General features: G+C 47.0%; 1 protein-coding gene across 1 annotated transcript in view; it reads left to right on the top strand.

Moving 5' to 3' along the window:
- The window catches only part of FAIM2 (Fas apoptotic inhibitory molecule 2), a 69,944-nt gene extending 46,433 nt beyond the window's left edge, over positions 1–23,511 (top strand). Inside the window, exons 9-14 of the mRNA XM_044443169.1 lie at positions 1,123–1,162; positions 3,788–3,825; positions 6,672–6,759; positions 8,078–8,173; positions 16,045–16,098; positions 22,167–23,511. Coding sequence (XP_044299104.1) covers positions 1,123–1,162; positions 3,788–3,825; positions 6,672–6,759; positions 8,078–8,173; positions 16,045–16,098; positions 22,167–22,316 — 466 coding nt within the window. The 3' untranslated portion in view covers positions 22,317–23,511. The remainder of the gene's footprint in view (positions 1–1,122; positions 1,163–3,787; positions 3,826–6,671; positions 6,760–8,077; positions 8,174–16,044; positions 16,099–22,166) is intronic.
- Positions 23,512–23,517: the final 6 nt, after the last annotated feature.

Below are 23,517 nucleotides of genomic sequence, written 5' to 3'. Positions count from 1 at the left end.
GATCCTTCAGAGTGGTTCCCATTTTTTCCAAAGCACTTCCACTTACTGTTTTTTTTTTTTTAATGGAGTAAATGGGATACTTTATTAAAACACGGGGAATGGTGCTGCTTCTGCTTGTGCGTTTGAGCTATTCCACTGGAGCTTAGCCCTAGGAAAAGAAGAAAGGCAGAGCTCTTTTTGCAGAGTTGAATCACAATGTGTGCCAGAACTGAATGTACAGATGTTAGCAGGTACAGGGGTTCGCAGCCTCACAAAGAAAAGCTCAGAAAGAAGGAAAGAGACAGAAGACATGCAGGCAGCCTCCATCAGTGGCATCTGCTATGCAAGCATTAGCCTGCTCCAGCTTCTCCCAACCTGGTGTCCACCTTGTTATTGATCATTGGCCCCCACTGTTATTGATCATTAGCTATGTTGGCTGGAAATGCTGGGAGGTGAAGTCAAAAACACCTGGAAAAGCCCGCCCTAATTAGCGTCATGTGTAGTCTGCCTAGTGAGCCCCACCAGCTTCCATTCCACTTTTGTGTTGGCTGGGAACTCCCTCTCTTGCTCCTGTGTCTCGCAGGGGCACGTCGCCATGCAGAAATTACTTGGATGCAGTCCTGTGTTGGCTTCAAAGGGAGAGGAAGGGGTGGGGGAGAAGAAGCGGGAGCAAAGCCACTTGTTCACCCAATTCCTGCTTGAAAGTGCCAGTGCACTTTAATTTCCTGATACCCCTTAAGTTAGGGTTTTTAGCTTTTCAGCCAGCATCTAAGCTGTCCCTTTGGGGACACCTCCATCCACAGCAATCAGAAGGTACTAACCATCTCCCTCCACCATGAAAATGTGTCTCCTGCCAAGTCCTATGCCTACCAGAAAGGAGGACCTAAAAAGCCCACGGAAAAGGTGATCTAATTGTATCTCAGGATAAGCCAGTGCCAAAGAAGTCTGTGCCCCAACACCAGAGTGACTCACGAACCGTCGATAGCTGGCTGAGTTTGACATACGGTTGCCCGACTGCTCTAACTGCCGTGCTGTTCTCTAATTACCTTCTGATGCAAGATGATGTTATGCAACCTCTCTCTCATTATGATTGTGCTCTTTGGGTAATGAAGCTTACTTGGCTCCCTTTCGCTTAATTCACAGGAGGTACTTCCCATGGAACCTGATCCTCCTCAGCATCTTTGTAAGTAGCACACCTGTGCCGTGACTGGGGCTTAAAGGATGAGAAATTTGAGAGGCGCTCTGGGCTGAAAATCCAAGAGGCTCAGGAATGTCCAGTTCCAGTGACTGAACAAAGAAATTCATGGCTGGTCCGGAGAACATGCTGAGACACTTGTTGTAACCCTGCAGTGGGGACAGAAGCACTTGGAGGTGGCCAGATGCAAAAGGGGGGCAGGGCTCGCCAGAAGAGGGGGCTTTGGTAACACAGCTTATCACACAGCCACAAAAGCGGCATCTGCTGAAATCCCCTCTCCATTCACAAATTCCAAAGGAACGGGAGCCATGTCCTCTGCTGCATGGAAGGCGATGCGTTCATAGTCCAAGAAGCAAGGGTCAGCCCCAGAGCACCCTTCTCCACCCTGGTGCTCGACCGAAGTATTGGTCTACCTCTCCCAGCATCCCCCAGTGAGCTTGTAGGTCAAGACATCTGTGGGGCACCAGGCTGAGCGAGGTGGCCCTGCTGAGTCTTCAGCATCCTTGCAAAGCTGCTGACCTGCTCCTACCACCAGGAATGGGGCATGTGGCCCTGCTCTCCTGCTGCTTTTTGATCTGGGAGGCAGGAGCAATTTTAACCACCCGCAGCCAAGAGGCCTATGCAAAGTGCAGCAGCTGGTCAGACCAGTCACAACAGCTCTGAGGCAGAGAATAGGGAACAGCCTTGTCTTGCTAGAGGTTTTTGAGATGGCTTCTCCTTTGCACACACAGATATGAGCAAGAAGGTGCATATGTGCAAGACTAGGGATAGATGAGGAATCCATGCAGTTTGCATTTCGGTGCGAGCTTACCAGAGTCACGCTTTCTGTACCTGTACATGAACTGGAATCCAGCTAGAAATCAAATGCAGTATTTTTCCAAAGTTTGCAATGCGCACACACAAAAAGCACACAAAACCTTTCTAGACTGTAACAGTGCATATAAAACATGGCTTTGGGAAAATGTGTACAAGAATACTTGTAAAATGTGTACATTTTTATAAAGTGCACACATAAATGCGTATGTTTCAAAAATGTATACAAAATGGGTATGCTTTGAAAAATGTATAGAATAATACATATGAACTTTCAGGAAGAAGTTAAAATACTTAGAACCTGAGGAGGAAACAGGATGTAACAAACTTAACAGGAGGAATAAATGAGAACTTGAGTGAGATCAAGCTTAGCAGATTCACTCATCCCTAGCAAGACTGTTATTTTAACTGCTTATGAGAAATATATCCCACCCTTTTCTTTTAAAGAACTTAGAGCAACCTACATAAGTCTCCTCCTCTCGTACTCACTCTTATCCCTGCATCAACAACCCTGTGAGGTAGGTTGGGCTGAGAGTCTGTGACTGGCCCAGAGTCGCCCAGTTGGCTCCATGGCTGAGCGGGGACTAGAACCCAGGTCGTCTGAGTCCCAGATCCACACATCATGCCACACTGGCCCTCTACCATCCATGCTGCCACCATCGTCATGATGGGATTGCAACCACATCGGCTACAACTCTCCAGCTCGTGTGGGAAAGGGCGCTTCCTCATTTGACTATTCTGGCCGGTGGCCCTTCCAGCTGGGACCATCCCCTTTCACAAAGAGGCACCCATCCCTTCCTGGAGCCAGTCAGTCTGTCGCATCCTGCCACGTGTCGCTAGTCAAGCCGAGCAAAGCTGAGCAAACAAGCAACAGGTTGCAGTATTCCAGGCACCATTTCTGCAACTTCAGGCTACTGCCTTTGAAATTCACGCGATGCTGGGCCTTGTTGTAAACTGAGCGTCAGGATTACTCGCATCCCAAAAGGCCACTGTAGATAAGTTGCTTTCCCCAGGAAACAAGGAAATGGCGGGGTGGTGGGGGTGCCGTACCATGGGCAGCACATACCTTGGTGACAGGCTGCCCTGCTTGGGATGCATCCTGCCCTGTGCCTCGATTGGTTGTATTCCTTAATGAACAGAAGCAAAGAGGAGGAGGTGCGGGACTTAAGGCAGCCCACTGCTTTTGTGTTCCAAATGGTTTGGATCCGACGTCTTTGTGGCACCCATAGAACAGCTCCCGTGACCTTCCAGAGCAGATCTGGAAGGTGTACAGGGGGTGCAGTGAGGAGGAAAAGATGCAGAAATGCCATTCCACCAATGATCTCTCTTCCAAGGGCACAAAGAAGCTGGTTCCAATCTTTAATCTTCTGTGTATTGCAGAGACAGGTGCAGCCCTGCATAGCTTGTCACCCCCAAATCCAAATACAGCACCCCTGCCTTTAAGGATGACCACTAGTCCGACACATTCTGTCCTTTGGCTTCCCCTCATTTTGCAATTTTAGACAAGCGGTTTTAAAAAACGGTTTATTAGACGCAGTGGACCACAATCCAGGACTAGCCTGCTGTTTCCACATTGGTTGTGTGTGCCTGTCTGGGATAAAGCCAAAGAAATACCATAAGACTGCTTGTGGCTAATTTCTTGATTTACTTATATCGTTTATATCCCGCCCTACACTGTGCCTCAGGGCGGCAATACAACAAAATAAATAAATAAGATACAGCATCCAGAGAAAATAAGATACATCCTTTTCTTGGCCTGTGGCTCTAACTTTAGAAGTAATGGTATCTTTCTCTCCACAGACTCTTTCCATGGCCTATCTGACCGGGATGCTCTCTAGGTAGGTGACTCTCTAGGTAGGAGCAAAAAAGATTCCTTGGTATATCTCCTTCTCATAATTCTTCCCTGATTTGTCATCTGATAGTCCAAGCCTGTTCCTTTAAAATAAATTCAAAAGATATATCTTAATTTCTAGATGCACTGACGCTTATGCCTTCTAATTTTCCAACATCTCCCACTTCAGGCCAGTTTAAAACAAACATTTCTGGTAATTAAGGAAATCAGTAACAAAATATTAACAAGCACCTTTTCCCAATAGGTTTGGATTGTAACACACTTTTGACAGATATGGAAAAATCTGATATAATTTGCATCGTATCTCAGACAATTACTTGGAGAACGATAACTTCTATTTAATTTAGCTGGCATATAGTGGTATTGACGTAAGAAACATACACACAAATGAATGCCTTATTTCCTACTAATATTTTTTTTTCATCTGAGGGAAGGAAAACAATAGAATCATAGAATCCTAGAATAGTGGAGTTGGAACAGACCAGAAGGCCATCGAGTCCCATCCCCTGCTCAGTGCAAGACTCCCACTTAAACCATCCCTCTCAGCTGGCCATCTAGCTGCACCTTGAATTGAATTAGAATCAGACTAAAAAGAATTGACATTCTTTGAAAATCATTACAAGAGCATGTGTGGACATCACAGGCAGAGGTGAAATCCCTGTGCAGCACCCAAGATAGCCAGTTTCCTTCCAAAACAGAATCCTGTTCTAGCTGATACAAAAAGCAAGTGAGTCACTACAGAATGAATCCCCGAATACCAAAATTTTATATTTATTTGCTTATTAAATTCACATTTTAATCCACAGTATAGGCATGTATTGTAGAGATGGCAAGTTGGAAGATATAAGATTAATCACATTTCAGATTAATTTTAAATATTGCCTTGTACTAACATTCAGTTTTTTTCTGTGAACTTTTATCGCTTTAAACTACTGCTGCAAATTGCAATTCATGTTATCAAAGTTACTGCTATACCTGCTTGCTTGGGAATAGATCCTACTGGATGCAATGGAGCTTCCATAAGGATATAAGAAGAGCTGGGCTGAATCAGACCAAGAGGGGTCTAGGCCAGCCTTCTGTTCACACTGTGCCAGCCAGCTAGTTGCAGCCTCCCTCAAGCAGGACAGGAGTGCAACAGCCCCTCCTACCCATGTTCCCCATGCAAGGAGAGGTTTCTGATATCTGAAAGAGGCACTGTGCACACCTTATCAAGCTTGTTTCTATAGCCATAGGGACTAGAATCTTGGCCACTTTTATAAAAGCAAACTTAAATTTTCAGGATGCTTGATGCTAGAACCCATATAACATATCTGTGTAGATGAAAAGATTATGATTGTAGATGAACATAATCTTGGAGTACTTGGTGGCTTATGGTCTTTTTGGACTACTTAGCGGCTTATAAATAAATGAATAAGTAATTTTCAGCATGGTGACTGCAACCTGATCTTTCTGCTCTACTGAGTGAGCGGGACAGAGGTACGAGCAGGACAGTTCTTCCAGATCTGGCTTAGTTTGGCTACTAAGGGTAGGCCAAGAGTTCCGAGTGGCTGCAATTCCAGATCTGTGCGGAAGTGAATGGCATAGACTGCGAGGGAGGGTGCAGCTAGCTGAGAAAAGGCCCCTTGGTGTTGCAGGTCTTGCACAACTCTCCCTTTGTTTCTCGTCATGGATCTTCACAGTTCATCCACTGGCCAGCCAGTGGCAGTAGAAGAACCAAAAAGGAGAAAGAGGGGAGAAAGTGGCAAGAGGAATAATAAACAAAGCCATCCCTCATTCTGCAAGTCCAAAGAAACCAAGCAGTGCCATACGCACTCCAGCCCTTGTGGCAGGCTTTTGTTGGGTTGCAAATGAAAAGTGCAGAACGCAAATATACATTCGGGCATCAAATCCTCAGCGTATTTTATCTGGACACAAGCCCTACTGAAATCGGGAGGATTTCCTTCTGCAGTGACATGTTTAGGACTGGGGTTTGTGACGCAAGCATCATCCTACTCATTCAGTTAGATCTCAGCCTGTAGCTTCTGCCCAGTTTTTCATCCCACATTGTGGAAAAAGTCAAAAAGAAAAAAAAAGTATAAAAGTATTTTAGAACAAGTGGGGTTTGCAGCAAAATGCTGTGGGGTTCAGTGCATCTGGTCAGCTTTCCCCCCCCCCCCCCCCCCCCAGTTTTCTCTCTTGTGGAAACTGCCACCACATCTTGCGGTAGCAAATTCTAGAAATCTCCTACACCTTTCTTCTTCCATCCTTTCCCCCCTGTGGGGACTTAGAAAGTTGGGACTTGCAGGGTCCAAAAAGGCAGGTCATTCTGTGTCTCTGCACAGGGAATTAATGAAGGATTCAATCCTGCCTGGTGCATGGCAGTGAAGCCTCTCCAGCCCTTGTAGATTTTAGGCCCTCCTGTGGAGGAACATATTGTACTGACTTGCTCAAATGCTATCAGTGGAGAGTTTATTGGACCTGGAGGGAGGGTCCATTGCTGGCCTCTCCCACTAGAAGGATGCAGTGACAGGTGATGGAAAGGCCCTTTTCTGCCCAAGATCCTGGAGAACGGCTGCGAGTCAGAGCAGCATTCCCAGCTCCCGGTGAATGGGGAGCATGCAGGGAAGTCTGGGGCAGCTGTTTCCATGGGACTCACCAGAGAAGCCTTCAATGATGCAGTGAAAGTACCTCTTGTGGCACACTTGCTTTTCTCTGGTGGCCCATCAGAGTACCCCAAAGCACCCCAGCTGTGAATGACTGAACTCTAAACAGACTTTTCTCTGCTCTTTCTTCTGCTCATTTGTTTGGCTTGGTAATCAGAACTGCTGTTTCATTCCCTTCTTCCTTGTGCAGCTACTACAACACCAAGTCAGTCCTTCTCTGCCTGGGGATCACTGCCCTGGTGTGTCTCTCTGTCACCATATTCAGTTTCCAGACCAAGGTGAGTAAAGGCATCTTAGCAGGGCTGATCCCCCCCACCCCTTTATTTATGACTCATTTATTTGGAGGTCTCAAGCTGGTTTACAGAGTTTAAAAAAGGTGCCATGAGAACATTGTTTCAGTAGAATTGTTTACGGTCACAGAAGGGGCAGGCTTTTTCAAAACATCTTCTACCTGTGAAAAAACGAACAGACATTTCTATACTGCCCATAGTCAAAGCAAAATGGGTGGTTTGCAACACTTAAGTCACCCATCCAGATTTCAACCAGGCCTAATCCTGCTTAGCTTCCAGGATTAGGCAGGAGCAGGCACTTCAGGCTACATGGAAAAATATATACCTGGTTGCCTCCACAAGTTCTGATCATCCTCCTTCTGGATGCATATGCATGCCTGCATATTTTATCGCATTAGTTAAATTGCATCACCCACCGTCCCAGTAACTTAGGAATGCCAGATCAGATAATGTCAAGCCAGCAGGGCGGTTCCTCCCTCAGCTGACTTGGCAGGGTCATTCTGGCGAAGTTTCAGACAGAGGGCAAAATTAGGAATTTACTGTCAGCGGCAATTTCCACAGGCCCCGCAGCTGTTTGTGACCATCTTTTTTTTATTACCCAGAAACCCTCCAAGAACAACACTATGTGATGATCTAGCATTGTTCTGGAAGGCTTCTGGGTGATCTGAAGAATCTTTGCCCCCCCCCCCCCTACACACACACACCATGTTGAGTCAAAAGTTTTCTGTAGGCAGACACAGCACGGGGCAAACACCCCTATGAGTTAGGCTGGCATTCAGAAGGGACTGAGTTCAGACAACCGTGGAGGGGTGAGACTTTTTCTGAATTTCCCCCCACCCATTATGTTGCTATTTATAGTATGGGGGGGGGGTTCAAAGTTAAATCAGGATGCAATGCAGAGCTTGTATAGTAGTGTGTCTCTGTGAGCCTGTAGCCAGAGAGGGACTGGGGGTGGGGAGGGGCTGCCTAATTTCGATGCCCTCCAATGTCTGTTTTGCAGGCAAATAATTAAACATCCATTCACAATGTTTTCTTTAAAAGACCTACAAATCAGATGAAATGGTGCCCTACTCTTTTGGTGCCCCCCCTGAACTTTAATGCTGGTTACAGCCCTGTGCTTCCCACAGTGTAAGTCCAGTGAATTTTTGGTGGGAGTTATAACAGGAGAAGAATGAGTTCAACTTGGCATCCTGGGCTAACCAGCAAATGCCTGCTCGCCACTGTGTTTGTATATTACACTGGAAGCTTGAGGATGCATCCACTCAGTGCCACAGACACCATGATGGTCTCTTGCTTTCTCCCACAGTATGACTTCACCTCGTGCCAGGGCGTGCTCTTTGTGATGCTGATGGTGCTGTTCTTCAGTGGAATCATCCTGGCCATCATGCTTCCGTTCAAATACGTAAGTCTCATCTTGTCTCAGCCAACAGTATCAGAACCATGGCACCCAACCTTCCATGTGCAGTTTCTCCAGACCCATTGCACAGGCACTGAGATGTGGAGCCCAAGGCTGTGTGAATCCTTGACTGTGCTGTCCAGTCACAGAGTTAAAATGGAAGTCAAGAGGCCGTCTTAGTCACCCTTCTGCATTCCACCAGCTCCCCACCATCGCTGTTCCACCTTCACATCCCAGACTTCTGAGCAAAACAGACTGTAGGTTTGCTGCAGAAAGCAAAGGTGCCTGGAGAGCAAAGAGCTCTACGTGAGCCAGGCCACTTCCTTGAGGGAGAGGAAGGTGGTCAACTTCTGCAAGGTAGAAGCATTCTTCTTGACATAAAATATGGCTCCCAGTCAGACTCTGAGAGGGAGCAAACATGTGAGCAATCCCAAGGGCTTTCTCTCTCCTTCTCAGAGTAACAGCACAACATAGCCCTGTTCACTATCCGGGTTTTAGTTGATGGATGAGGAAGACTTTTCTAGAATTTAGAAACTTAGGGAGTCCCACACCCAAAAAACCTAGTTCTATAAAGAGTTGCTCCCTGACATAGAAGGGCTGCAACAAAGAGAAATGCATCATGCTTGTCATTGTTCTCAGGCAGCTGGAAAGCAGTGACAAGAACCATCAGCAGGGACCACGTTCTGTTCCAGGGATGCCAACTGAGAGTCCCTTGACAGTCGTCCCAGTGTGCTGAATCACTGGGTGGAATCCAGTATTGTGATACTGCATGTAGAAGCTGCCACTTGCGGGACAGGAATTTGGTGCCTTCTCTCCACTGCCCCGCACCCCTCCTGTCCATGCACCCTCCAAATCTCCTCCGGGGGAAGTGTTGCATAAAGATGCAATTTGTATCACATGTAGGTTGGCCACCAGTCTACTTAGTCTCAGGGTTATAACCAGATTGTGTTGCTTCATATTCCCACTGGAATTGGAGTCCAACAATAACTGAAGATCCACAGGTTCCACCACCTCCACCGCCATTTTCTTAATGCATTAGGGAATTCCATTTCTGAGGCTCATGATCAAGTGGCCAAGACCTTCCAGGAAAGACTGGCCTTTCCTGGACATCAAACTACAGATTGCATTCAGGTGTGTGTTCAGTTTCAGGACACGTACGTTTGACAAATTATCTTGAAAAATGAACTGAAATGTATTTTTCACCCAGTCCTAGTCCTGCCTGCTCATCTTTTCTCCTGCAGCATGTAGAATCATATTAGCTACTAATTAGCTTAAGTATTTGGAATTTGGTGGGTTGAAAATCCGAAGGAATTTCACAATTTGCCCCCCAGATTCTTGCTCTTCAGCCCAGGCTTGGGTTGACTTGCTATAGCGTGAGTTGAGTCCACTCATGGACATCCATAGCTAAGATGGGTCACAATATGTGCCTTAAAGAAAACCTGAGGAAAGTTGCATGAAATTGGAAACCAAAAATAACCTGATTCCAGCACAATTGCACGGATTATGTGGTTTTTTGTTTCGCAACTGCAACAATCATGCTAGAATGACATTGTATCCAGTTTTGTGCAAACTGTGCAAATTGCATGATTTATGCAAACTTCTTCTTTTTTGTGGGAAATGGGTCAAGTTGAGAGGCTTTTTTTAAGTTCTGTCTCTTGGACATGTACTTTTTAAAACCATCAGACTGGAAGTGTGCAGGGAATCCATCAAACTTAAATGAGCCAGATTTTCCATGGCTGATACTCTTCCATTTATAGTCTCAGTGCTGCCTTTCATGAACATGCTCCTCCTGCAACTTCCTAAATCCTTATCTCAGTTTCTTTTGCTGTACTGCTGCCCCTGTTTCCCCCCCTTTGCTCCTTCCTACACTTGAAAACTTTGGCACTGGGTCGTGTTGACTGGTTGGTTGTTCGTGAGGTGAGCATTGATTGCCTTGATTGCTGCAGGGAGTGGGAGAAATCAAAACGAAGATAAAGAGGTTGGGATCTCTCAGCACCTGATTCCTTACCACGGAAATTGCATTCCGCAAGCTTTTATCACCCGGACGCTGCTAATACTAGGAAATGTCAATAAATCAGGCCAAGTTAGCCTGTGTGGGAGGTGCCCATCAGTCACTGTGAACTTGGCTTGTTCACTTTGTCCAGAGACGTTCTGAGCACCTGATTATCAAAAGAACACCTTGGCCTTTGATTCACGCCCTTACAGAGTCAACTTGGAATGCATATTATCATCTCAAAGGCATTCACACGGTGAAGACATCTGAACAGTGTATGTGTGTGTGTGTGGGGGGGGGTACTTCTGGCATGCACACAATCAGCCTCCTTTTCAGAACTGCTGAGGTCTCAATATTCTCGCTGATAATCCCATTCCCCCTGCCCCCTACCAAGAGTGTAGTATGACTCTGTTCAGTGAGAAAGTAATAGATGCCAAGGGCTGAAGTTCACGGGCAACCCATATTGAAGAGGTGCATTAACCAGGCCCTTTGCATCCATATACGAAGCTAGCCACCAATCAGCTCTTCTCCCCAGCTTGGGTGGTTACTTAGGCACATACCGCCAAGAAGGAAAACAAAAGAGGGCAGCGATTTGCATGACATTCATGTATACTGAGACCTAGATGCAAACACAGAAGTCAGGACTGTCATTCAAGTAGCCATACAATATATCTCACCAAACGTGACCTGCCATCCAGGTTGCTGAGCAGCCTGAAGACCCTTGCTGGATCTTCTTGGTTTGGGTCCTGATATTTCAGGAAGCAGCAAGAGGGGCAGCCACTTATGAGTCCCAAAACAGAGGAAAAAGTATGCACAGGTTCCAGAAAAAGACTTTGATTGTGCTCAGCTCATTTCAGAAAGGACTACCCTTCCTCAGAAGCCACTTATCTTTCTCCATTGCACAAGCATTTTAAGACTTGGAGAAATATAGGTGGCCCCTGATGAAGGAAAGTCCGTTTACAATATGTTGGGCATAATAGATAGGAAGGGCTTCTTTTATGGGGCATTCTACCTCCTCTGCAGTGCAGTGATTGCAACCATCTTGACCACTACTTTGAGCCTCTGCTGTATATCAGGGTGGAATGCATGTAGTCCTCCAGATATGGTTCTATCAGCACAGCCAACGCTTAGGCATGGTGAGAGCTGTAGTCCGTCAACCTCTGGAGAGCCTCACATTCCCCATCCATGTTGCTGTTGTTATGTGCCATGACGTCCCCTCTGACTTATGGTAACCCTATGAGTTGAAAGCCCTCCAAAATGGCCCATCTATGCCAGCCTTGCTCAGCTCTTGTAAATGCTCTATCCATGCCTTATATTATAAGAATAAGCTCCTTTTGCTTTGCTTTAATTTGCTTTGCCATTTTGTCAATATTTTCATTTTGGTAGATCACATAGTGAACAATTGCATGCCTGAATATTTTCTACATGGAGAAGAGAGAGACAAGAAACTAGCATGTTGTGGAAAGCACTTCCCTTCAGCTAGATAGTTAATGTTCTGTGTGCCAGAAATGTTATAAAAGTGGGTGGGTAGGTGGTGGTGGTGGGAAGTTCATCAATGTGATCTCCCACTTGTTGCCAGTGGCCAGATCCAGATCCTACATGATCCATGTAGGTCTTTGCTAACTCCATATATATCCCCAGCAATTAACACAAAGCTGGACCCATAATGCCTGTGTAATTCCTTTTTGAGCCAGTGGAGTGAGCATAAAGAGAGCTAGGTGTTCAGAATCTGACCTAGGTGAATACGTGCTCCCATCATCTTCACTGGGACCAATAATGTACTAGCAAGATGTTATCGAGTTGTGTAAGAAATGTGTAGCACATTCCTGTCATACACTTATCTTAAATATTAACAAGAGCAAGGGAGGGAGAGCAACGCTGCTGAATTTTTGAAGGTATCCAGGTCCAAGGTGAATTTGGTGGTGTCCCTGAATTGTCTCATTATACTAAACCAAGAAAATCAGGCTCCCACCCCGCCACACACACACATAGACATTCACACACTGCTTCCAACAGAAAAGACCAAAATAAATGCCCAGGGTTTATCCTTCCTTTCCCCTTCAGCCACCAGCTCAATTCTGCAGGCAGAAATAATTAGCTTGTTTTCCTGCTGAAAAGGAATGGCAAACATCTCACTAGAGCAAGAATAATGGCATTTCAGCACTGGAAGGGACCTTGGAGGTCCTCCAATCCAGCCCCCTGCTCAGTGCAAGATCTATAGTACAGGATGCAGCCACAGCATCCTTGATAGAAGGCTATCCAAGCCCTGCACAATTACTTCCAGTGAAGGACAGCCTGCCCATCATCTCCTGGTCTGCGCTTACCAACAGGAGAGCTATTCTAAAATTAAGCCAACATCTTCTTACCTGCAGTGTTCTTCCATTGGTTCAACTTCTGGCCTTTGGAATAACTTCAGATATTCAAAGATGGATATCATGACTCTTCTCTTCTGCTGGCCAAAGGAACTCAGCTCTTTCAATTGCTCCTCAAGGGACCTACAGACAGGGATATGCAAAAATTTCATTTCAGTTCCTGAGGCAGGAGAATTAGCTGCATTCAGATGCCAGTGCAACAGGGATTCATTTCTTGCCCAAAGCTTGCATATTCCTGTCCTATGAGCTCATTTGAACAATGCATTTACTTTAAAAATGTCCTTTTTTTCCCCAACACCCATTTTATTTTTAGTTACAAAAATACTCAAGGGAGGGAAGTATGCTTTTTTTAAAAGTGCACCCAAATTCACACCTTTCCTATTTGAAAAAAAGACTCCTGTTCAGAAATGGGAACAAGATGAACTGTCTTTTGAAGTGGAAATCAGAGAACTCCAAACCCTGCTGATTCTCCTGTCCCTGCGCGGAGTTGTTTCTTCCTAGAATGCCAAGGAACTGGATTCCACCAAAACATTATATTGCTTCCATATGTCTCCTTGTTCCCATTTCTTCCTAAAGTTTGGATTTTCAAAAGAAATGCTCTTGTTTCCGAAGTGGAAATAGTGCAAAGTATTCTCTATTTGACACTATGTAATGTTTCTGGGTGCAGAACAGGCTAAAGAAGTGAGGAGTAACTTAAAATACAACTTTATTTTAAGGAGCATCTAAGGATCTCCTGTACAGCAACCTACAGTCCTCAGGAAACATCTGGGCCACATGACTTCAGGGCAAAACCTCAGATTGCCAATTCTTTAATGCTTAGAGACTGCCAATAAATTATACACTCTGTAATTTCTAATATAATTTATGTCTATGTCGCTCTTTTCTTTAATATGACTTTTGTACAGACTGCTGTGCAAGCTCCATTTGTCCTAGCTTTCCATTCATTTGGATCTGCCCACCACCACCCATCCACGTTACCAACGCATATAAGTGCCAAAAGGAAAAGCGTAAAAAACCAAAACAGAGCAAATTGCATCCTGATCTGATTGCGCACATCCTTGCAACAAGAGTCTGGATACAGTGATATGCAATTACAACAAGACTGGGGTGTTGCGGTTGTTTTGTTTCTTTCAGTATTTTGTCAATGCACTGGGATTCCACCTGCAGGGAGGGATGGGTAGAGACGACATCACCAAACTAAGGGAAATAGTGCATTTCCAATTGCAGAGTCATTTTATTTATTTATTTATTAGATTTATAGGCTGCCATTTCTTTTTTAAAGAACTCAAAGTTCTTTACTTATTTACTTTATTCTCCTGCTCTCAGTCTTATCCCCATAACAACAGTCCAGTGAGGCAGGTTAGGCTGAGAGTCTGGGACTGGCCCAAAGCCACCCAGTGGGCTCCATGGCTGAGCAGGGACTAGAACCCACATGGCCTGAGTCCCAGTCTTAACCACTACCCCACACTGGCTCTCAGCTTGGCTTTTGCCTAGTTAAATCAGGGTTCAGGAAGAACGGAGTGAATGGCAGGAGAAACTCGGCGACCAGTAAAGCAGGAGTGTCAAACCTCAGCCCTACAGTCCAAGTCCGGCCCACCAAAGGAGCCCATCCCTCCATCTGAAGTTTACCAGATGGCTGCAGTCCTTTCCTTAATTGCTGGGCATTTAGTGGCTTCCCAGTGTTTGCACTGTTCCCTGCCCTCCCAAGCCAAAAAAGGCCGCAGCACCTCTCCTAAGGCAGCAAAAGCCTTGAGCTAAAATATGCTAGCGCCTCTGGGATTTTGTCTTGCCTGCTCACTGCTGGAATGCATCCCCCAGAGAGCTTCTCTGCAATGGAATACGCCCTTCAGGCTGGAAGAGGGCTGGCATCTCAGAAAGCAATGGAATGGAGCTGACTTTCTCACTTGTGCTTCTCACGGCCTGCTGGGTGGGGGGGCCAGGACTTGGAAGGTGAAAAAGGCCTCCGTAAATGCTGGAACAGGATGACTTCTGAAGTGCCATGTAGGCAGCACATTCTTCTGCTCTGCTTTGCGGTGCCATAGCCCATCTTGGCATTACACCGTTGATGGCGATGAACTCAGATCAGCAGGGGCAGCCCAGGCCATGCTGCTGCCGGAAGCGAAAGGCAAGGGTGCCACCTCCCATTCCATATACAAAAGCCAAGTGGACTGGCAGCTGCAACTAATAATTAAGCTCTTGTTGATGCCACTGGCCAGAATCTCGTATGTGGCGATGGGGCCACATCCTCCATTCCCCTTGAGGGCGTCTGGCTGGCTTAGGAAATGCACAGCAGGTGGCACCACACACACAGGTCTTTCCTCCAGCCCCTTGCGGCAGGCTCCCACTATCTGCCCCCAGCTTCACTCTGTCTAATGGTAGGGCTGGCCCTGCCTATGAAATCAGGCCCACAGCTGAGGGCATAGCAATTGGATCAGCCCACACTGAATTATTAGGTGCCAATCGAACAACAAGGAAATCTAAAACCGTCGCGTGATGAGAAGAGGGGCAGCTTGGAATCTTTCTCAGGGCTGCTCACACATGCACACTCCTCCTACTGCTGTGACCAGCATGTGTGAATGGTCCCGCACAAGCAGAACAGTGCAAAGTTTCTCCGTGGAGTGAGCTCTTACCTTGAGCTGCCAGTGTAACCTCACTTTTCTCAGCTTGTGATAATTAGGGATCCAGTTGCCCAAGGCAGAAGTCAATTTAACAGTATTATAGACATGGAGTGGGGTGAGTTTAACAAGTGTCCCTTATTCTTAACCCCCCCTTACCCCATCCTTCAAGAAGTCATTTAAATCAAAGCAAATAAAGACACAGTCCTTCTCAGTTCCCCATCAGCTTTTGCCTCCCACCTGCCAAACATACACCAGGAGTTCTTGATCTAAAAGCAGCCTTACTTAATTTTCAGTTACCCAAGATCAGGTTCAGCATCACCTTTCTATTGGCAAGTGACACTTGGTCAATAGCCTGTGATGGCTGGAAGAGAGTCAAATGAGACGAGGGCCAGGGAAATAGGAGAATTTTGCTTCTGTTTGAAAATTGAGTGAACATGCCCCATTTAAAGACATATGTGAAGAGGAGCACTTTTTTCAAGGAAAGCTCAAAATTTTGCATTTACCTTTAAAAGGCCTATTTTGCACACTTCCCCCAGAAATAGGCTTTTCCACAGTGCACAGTAGACATTTACAAGAATATGGACGTATCCCTTTTGAATGAACAGAAATGCAAGTCAGAAATGAAAAAGGTGCAAGCCAAAAGGAGCTTCGGAGTGATTAAATGAGCGTACAGATCACCGATCCTCCCACCCCTACTGAGAACAACATAAGCAACTTGTCTCTTCCTGATACTTCTTTTCCCCACTTCAGAAGCATTGCTAACTTTGGGTCACTTGCGCCTACCTGTTCCTTTGGCCTCTACAGACAGCTGTCCATTCACCTTCCCAGGAGGGCTGCACTGTTTCTGTCCTCCTCCCTGATTTGGCTGACCCATCTCTCTCTCTTCCCCCATAGGTGCCGTGGCTCCAGGCCATTTATGCTGTGCTGGGTGCAATCGTATTTACTATGGTAAGCAAACATAACTCACGTTTACACCAGCACTCTCCTTCCCACACCTGCAGTGAAAATTCACAGAAGCCAAAGACTCAGCAGTGTGCCTTGCATTCACAAGTAGCCCTTCGCAGCTATGACAAGCACAACCATGTTCCAGTTTGAAAGGTCTGTGTCCAAGGCCTTTAACTTTCAGGATTTAATCTGCATGATGATGCGCCACCCCAGCCTAACCCTACCCTCGCATCCATTGCTACAAACCCTGCGGGCTTCATGCCCCTCCAAGGTCAAGGCACACTTGTGCACACCAGTTGCTGGGGAACTTGGATGGGAGTGGGGTGGGGATGCTGTTGCACTCAGGTGCTGCTTGTGGCTTTCCTGTGGCCACTGAGTGAAGAGTGCTGGCCTAGATGGCCCCTTGGTTGGATCTAGCCAACTCTTTTCGGGTTCTTGGTTTAGAACTGGGAAACCCAGACATTGATGGATGTCAGCTGGGGGTATGAGAGAGGTTGAACATTTTCCCTCCCTCAGCTCCCCCTCCACCAGGATTTGTTCGAGAACTCCCCTCCCTGCCATTCACTGTGTAGTGGCTGTGGCGAGGTTGCACCAGCAGCAGTGGCAAGGTACCACCACCAGCAGCAAGTTCTCTGGAGGCCCCAGGTGAGTTCAGCCCGGTTTCGGGAAGTTCCCCAGGCCAAGAGGGCCTGGAAATGGCAGCTTAGTTCCCTTGGACTCGTCCACGTAGAGAACTCTGCTTCCCTGGGCTTGCTCTTGCAGCATTCTAGTCCCCACCAGGGAAGGCCAGAAGACAGAAGCAAGACCTAGAGGGAGGGCTGGTGGTGGCAGTGCCAGGCCCCAAACAAGCCGGGTCCAAATTCAGAGCAAGTTCCCCGGCTCTGCTTTGCACTGGGCTTTTTGAAGAAGGGGAGTCCATCTTCCATATTCCCACCAGTTTGGCTCATCAGCTTATTTGGGGGCACCTCACACTCTTGGGCGGAATGGAACAGGTGCATTGAGGCAAAGCCCCAAGAGCTTGGCCGCCTGTTACGTTCTTTGAACTCTGCACATGTGGGCACGGAAAAGTCTGGTTGTGAGTGCAGAGGACCCTGAAGCAGCAAGCAGAGAAGTCTGGATGGGGTGGGAGGCAACCCCCTCCCCCAGGAAGCAGGGGCTGCTGCTATCTCCACTTATCCTATCCCATCCTGCTGCTTTACACAGCTAATGGCCCTCAGGGCTGGGTTGGGGGGGGGCATCGCCTGCTAAAGGGAGCAAGATAAGAGGAATAGCAGAGATAAGTGAGGACTGGGCCAGTGGATCCTGTTTCTTCCCCTCCCCTCCAGCGTTTCCTGCCTGCCTCCAGAAGAGCTTCAGGGATCTCTGCATGGGGGCATTTTCAAGTAACGATCCACAAAGCTTCATATCAGCTTTGGCTCTTGGGCAGGACAAATATGAAATAAATATCAGTTGGTGCTAATTGCCTGCTTGAGCTGATGACCATAACACACATTACAGTTTTTTAGAGCAGTGGTGAGCAAACCTCTGGGGTTGGGAGGCTTCTGTGTCAACCCAGATCCAGGTGGAGGGGCCATACCTCTGCCCCCCCCCCACTCCTGCAACCCACTAAATTCAGCTGTGGAAAGCAAGTCTTGCAGGGAAAATGGCAGGCTTGATGTGGAATATTGGTGGGAGGGGAGGCGAAACAGCTATTTTACTTCGAAAGAGGTCCATTTTGCTGTTGCACCGGCAAAATTCAGCGGCCAACCATGAGCGACGCTTTGCAAGGGCCTTTTTGCAGTGCTGCTGAAGGCCAGGTGGGGCTGCTAAAAGAACCCAGGAGAGCACATGCCCTCCTGCCTGACATGGCCAGGATTGAAATCCTACAGTAGTATCCAATATAAGTCCTACACAGAGGAAACCCATTGAAGTGAATGAGGTTTTAGTTAGACATAAGTAACTGAAGTCTTGTTGATGTCCCTGCTAGCCAGGTGACTTACAGACCCACTAAACCAAGTGCCAATGAGGTCCAGTCAGGCGGAGATGCGTTCAGTATCTTTATTCGGCTGAGCAAAGCCAGCGGGCGCCGCTCCCTGCACGCAGGCAGGCAGCGCCACACACACGTTCCTCCTTCCCCTCTCTCTTCCCACTTAATCCCGCCCCCATTGTTCCCGCACCCAATCCCCTCCCAGGGTCGCCTGGCCCTTCAGCCAATCCCCTTGCGGGGCCTGCATGTCCCCTGCATGCCTGGCCTCGTGCTGGCGCTAATCTACGCCCAATCCCCTCACAGGGGGAGCGCGATCACTGCGGGCCAGGCCTTGCCTTGCTTTGCGTGGGGGGTCTTCTTCTTCACACTACCTCTTGGTCTTTCTTTATGACCATTCTTTTGCCTTCCCTTTTTCCTCTCTAAAGCAAGCAGTTTTACAAAAAGCAAATGGCGTTTGTTAAGCTAATCAAGCTCCTTCAGACTCATTTATTTCAACTAGTTAACTTTTAGGTAGTACTAGCTTTGCCTGCGGGATGCTGGGAACTGTAGGACTTTTCCTGCCTAGACAGATGTAGGATTGCACCATATCGTGTTAATATAGCAACTTGGCAAGGCAGGTCCACAATATTATCCCCAGATTTGCAGATGTGCGAATTGTGTGCATGGTTGTGATGAAATAGCTTTGTGTGGAGTCATGGCTATGGCAGGCCTTGAACTTGTATCAGTGTTGTACTTCTTCCAACATTGCGTCTTCCCTCAACAGGATCTTGGGGGTTGTTCTTTGCTGGAGGTACTGAGGCCACACTTTGTGTTTCCTGGCTCCTGCCTTGCAGAACTACAGGTCCCAGAATTCCCTGCTACAAAAAATGAATGCTGAGCTAGTTGACTTCTGTGTTTGCTATTAAAAGAAACCCAAAAGAAAGGCATTAGAGCACCATGTGCTGCAAGCAACTGCACAAAGAAGCTGCTTAGCGTTCCCGAGTCTTAGCTCACTTCCTGGCCAAGGCCAAACAGGAGAAAACATCGAGAGAGCCAAATCCTAGCCTGATCTTCCTATCCCTGGTTAAAACTAAGGCAAGCAAGTGAGCCAAACTCCAAGAATAAGTGGGTAACAGCATATATGAATATCCTGCATCACATATGCTACAGGAAAAAGCAAATTCTCCCTTCCTAGGTTACTAGGGAACCCCCACTACTGGGGGGGGGGTGTGTGGATTCAGTTTATGTTTTAGTTTCAGAGTGGCGTAGTGCTTGGAATACTGGATTGGGACTTAGGAGATTCAAATTCTAGTGGTCACTCAGCCATGCGGTTCACTGGGTGACTTTGGACCAGTCATGGACTCTCAGCCCAGCCTACCTCACAGGGCTGTTGTGAGGATCAAATGGAGAAGAGGAGAATCTTGTAATCTGCCTTGAGTTCCTTGCAAGAGAAGGAAAGGTGGGGTATAACTGCAATGCAATGATAATAGTAAAAGTAATGCTAGCTTACTTAATTTTGCCATTTCAATCCACTATAGAAACTGCAGCTCAGGTATCCTTCAAAACGGATACTTTTCTCTGTGTGTGTTTGTATGTGCGCATGCACGCAATTGCATGCTTATCTGCATATGTGCGTTGCTTTTCCTGGCTGATAAAAGTCTTTGCAAAAGCACCCTCCTTTTCTGCTGAACTTCATTAATTTCCATTTTGTCACCTGTGCTTCCTGATTCTGGGAACTTTCAATCCTGGACTGACCCATTTACCCAGTGATAGAGAAGATACATTAATATAAGGGCCAACTCAAGTTAAGGCCCGCCATGTCCTCCACCAGGAAGGTTACTGTGGCTTTGTTTCCTTAACTATGTTAGCAGCACTGGAATAAACTGGCTTGCCACTTGCATTACCAAACAAAACAGGGTTGTTCCCCTAGTACTTTATGATAACTGCACTTTACACCCCTGATCACCCATGATTTATTAAATAATTAAACCACAAGTACAGACCTCGGTCTTTGCCAAGCATTTTAATTACGCTTTGATATGCAACAAAGCAGCAGAACCAAAGAACAACACAAAGTAGTCATGAACAGCCTTCCCCAGCCTAGCATCCTCCAGATGTGTAGCCCAGCACATCTGGAGAAGGCCAGGTTGGAGAAGGCTACACTAGAAGAACATGTTGCTCAGGGGTAGAAGGCATGAAGTGAACGAGTCGAGGAGGAGCTCCGGCAAGCCAGCCACCCTTGTGCTCTCTTCTTGTAACAACTTCCAGGAAAAGAAACAGCCCTAAACGGGGCAGGGGTTAGGGGTGCTTTCTGGGTTCTTAGCACCCATGGGCATCTAGGCCATGGAACAAGTGCAGGTAACTTCTAGGGTCCAGGCAGGGACTCATCTGCTGTCCCCAGAATCCACGGCAAACAGTACCACCCCCTCCCCCAACCCCCTTTTCCCACTGAGATCATTACTGCCAAATTTGACAAGAGCAAGAGCCAGCCTTTTCCCCCTTAAACAAAGCATGCAGTGAGCACATGTCTTGTCTGATTGTATAATCACCCAGAGAACGTCTTCTGTTGGGTAGTTTAGAAATGCACTAATTGTATTCTTGAAAGACACCAGAAGTGCAAATTTGTATTAACCCAAATTCAGAAAGTGAAAATGTAGTTTCCCCCACCCCGTGCTGATTTGGCTTCATGAGGGCTATAGAAGATGCTGGGCACACGCATACAGCCCATGGTTTGCATATTGCCCCCCACCCCCGGTGCCATAGAGGGACTGCATCTTTCCATGCAGTCCTGCCATGCCCCGAGATCATCATTTAGCACCCAAACCCTGACTTGAAATTGAGCATCTGGCTAGACATGTGCAGGCCTTTTCTGGAGTGGCCCCAGTTTGCAGCATACCTTCCCTAAAGAGGTCCACCTCAGACTACCACCCACCACCATTTAAAAATAATACATGTGTCAGCAGAATCCTGAATACCTTGGCCTGGGCTAGGGAGACAGGCTGACCCTAGGCTTATCCTCGCTCTTAATTCAAGCCATGGGACCTGAGAGAGTTTCCAGAGAGCTAGAGAGGGATGAGTTGGAGTGCAGGCCTGGCCTGCCACTGCTAAAAAGGCACCAAGGAAGTTCCCCGACATGTTTTCCCCTTAATTTGGCCAGTGTTCCATTCTATGCTGTACAGAAGCAGCTTTTTCATACAGCCCTGCCAGTTGTTTCCCTGCCCAGCCAAACAAGCACAACATTGAGATTTCGAGCAGGTCAGTGCTGGCACCTCTGTTATTCTTTCCAAAATCATTGAGTCATGAAAACGTGTTGCTGTTTCAAATGTATTAATCTAAAATAACAAGAGTGGTATCCAATCTGCATGCCATTTAAAATCTGTCATGCTGAAGCATGAGAACAGCAGGAGGGGAGAAAGCATAATAGCCGGACTAGAATTTGAACGTAAAGTCTCTGAGATAATGTATGATTGGCAAACTTCCCCTTAGCCCAGTGCACGGTTGCATTCAGCTCATATGTCCGGGCCCACCCACTGAAAAAACCTGCTTGCCTGCTTGTTTCTCCCCACAAGCCCAGTTTGACACCAGGACACTCTGCTGCACTCCACGTTGATGGCAGGGCTGGAAACACCCTCATGCCTCTCCTCTCTGCCAGTGAGACATGCATATCTTTTGTCGGTGCGTCAAGATGGACAAGTGCTGGCAATTTGTTTCTGGGCATGTGCTGATTTGACCCTTTTGGGCTCTGAAGCGGCTTTTCTGCAACTGGGCTCCTCCCAGATGCTCTGCACCGCAAGTGACATCGTGTTACTTCCCCCCCCCACCCCTTTTTTAAAAAAGCAGTGCTGAGTTTTGGTTGGCCATGGGATTGTTTTCTAAGGGTTTTGTTTTCTAAGGGTTTGCGTGAACGCAAACAGGCGTGGTACATATGGGGAAGTGTGAGGGCACAGTAAGGTGTAGTGTTTAAGCCATATATATTGAATGCGTTGGAAGTCAGGGGATGGGGGACAGCAAAGCCTGGTACTAATTTCCCTGGGAGAAAGTCCCATTGAATTGAATTCATGGGGGCTTACTTCTGATTCAGGACTGCCCAGTTAACCCCTGCTTGTGTTTGCTTTCCTCTCTGCAGTTCCTGGCCTTCGACACGCAGCTGCTGATGGGGAATCGCCGCTACGCCATGAGTCCAGAAGAATACATCTTCGGCGCCCTCAACATTTACCTGGACATCATCTACATATTCTCGTTTTTCCTGCAGATCTTTGGGTCCAGCAGAGAGTGAGCCTGGCAACACGTCTAGGTCCTGTGTCTGATAAAACAAACAGAATTTATCTGTAATTGTGCAACAGCAGCAACATCGAAGGGAGAGAGGGAAACTTCTTCACCTCTCTGGCCCGTTAGCAAGCTCCATTCCATCAGAGGGCTCTGACCTGCCCCTTGGCTCTCTTGAGTTCCTTCCACAGCCTGTACATATATACGCTGTCAAACCTTTTGTGACTTGGAAAACAGAACGGGGTATACCTGCCAGGCCTTCCTTCGTTTCCACAAGGGCCTTCAATTTGTAAAGTGAACCTGTAGTAGTGGTAGTAGAAACAACATTGGGAGAGGGGGGAAAAATCCACTTTTTGGGGATCCCACTGCTGCAGTCAGACAAGAGGTGGAACAAATGTGGAAGGTGGAGAATTAAGCAGAATTCCAAATTAGTCCAATCCATGTTGTCACGAAGGGAGCAATTTGTGAACATCCACAGAATGAATCTTGATATAATATTTTGTTTGATATTTATGTGAATTGCTGTAAACCTCAGCATCCAAGTTTGCGCTTGATTCAAGCTTAGTCCGCTTTTGAACTTCGACCTGTCTTCTTTCTCAGAGCAGTTTAGGGAAAGTTCCCAGGCAGTCTTCCCACCCAAGCAGCTTACACAGTCCAACCTGCTTAGCCACAGTGGTCCTTCTGTCTTACGCTTATGCTTACTGGGCAGCCTGAGCATACAAAGTGACACAATTTTGCGAGGCTATGTGTTTCACGTTTGCCTGTTTAAATTGAAGTACATCTGCTGGATGTTGGTTCTTTGGACATGGTTGCTTCAGCTTTGATGGTAGCAGAGGAAGATCAGAAGGGAGAGGTGAAATCTTCCGTGATGCCGCACAGGGCTGCAGCAGTGAGTTCATCCCAGCCACGAAGCAGAGAATGCTATTGCTTGTCCACCACTCTGTCCCTAGACCTGAGATCATTTCTTTTGCCTTCATTTAGACCTAAGTACATTATTGTGGTTGTTTCTACTATAGAGTAAGTACCAACCCTGAGAAGGATCAGGACCCTAGCTTTGGGGATAAGGGGAAATTAACATGTCCCTCCCCAAACTGTGTTCCCAGTGACAAAATAATAGAATAGCAGGTCTGTGATGCCCCTAGTTGACAAAGACGTAGTGGATGTGGCACGAGCGGAGCCGGCTGGTCAGTCCAGATGGCCCGGGAGGCCCC

Source organism: Varanus komodoensis, unplaced genomic scaffold (assembly GCF_004798865.1).
Source record: "Varanus komodoensis strain SLA01 unplaced genomic scaffold, ASM479886v1 scaffold41, whole genome shotgun sequence".
Lineage (NCBI taxonomy): Eukaryota > Metazoa > Chordata > Lepidosauria > Squamata > Varanidae > Varanus > Varanus komodoensis.
The sequence above is the reverse complement of the archived record's forward strand: the minus strand, read 5'-3'. Positions and strand labels throughout refer to the sequence as shown.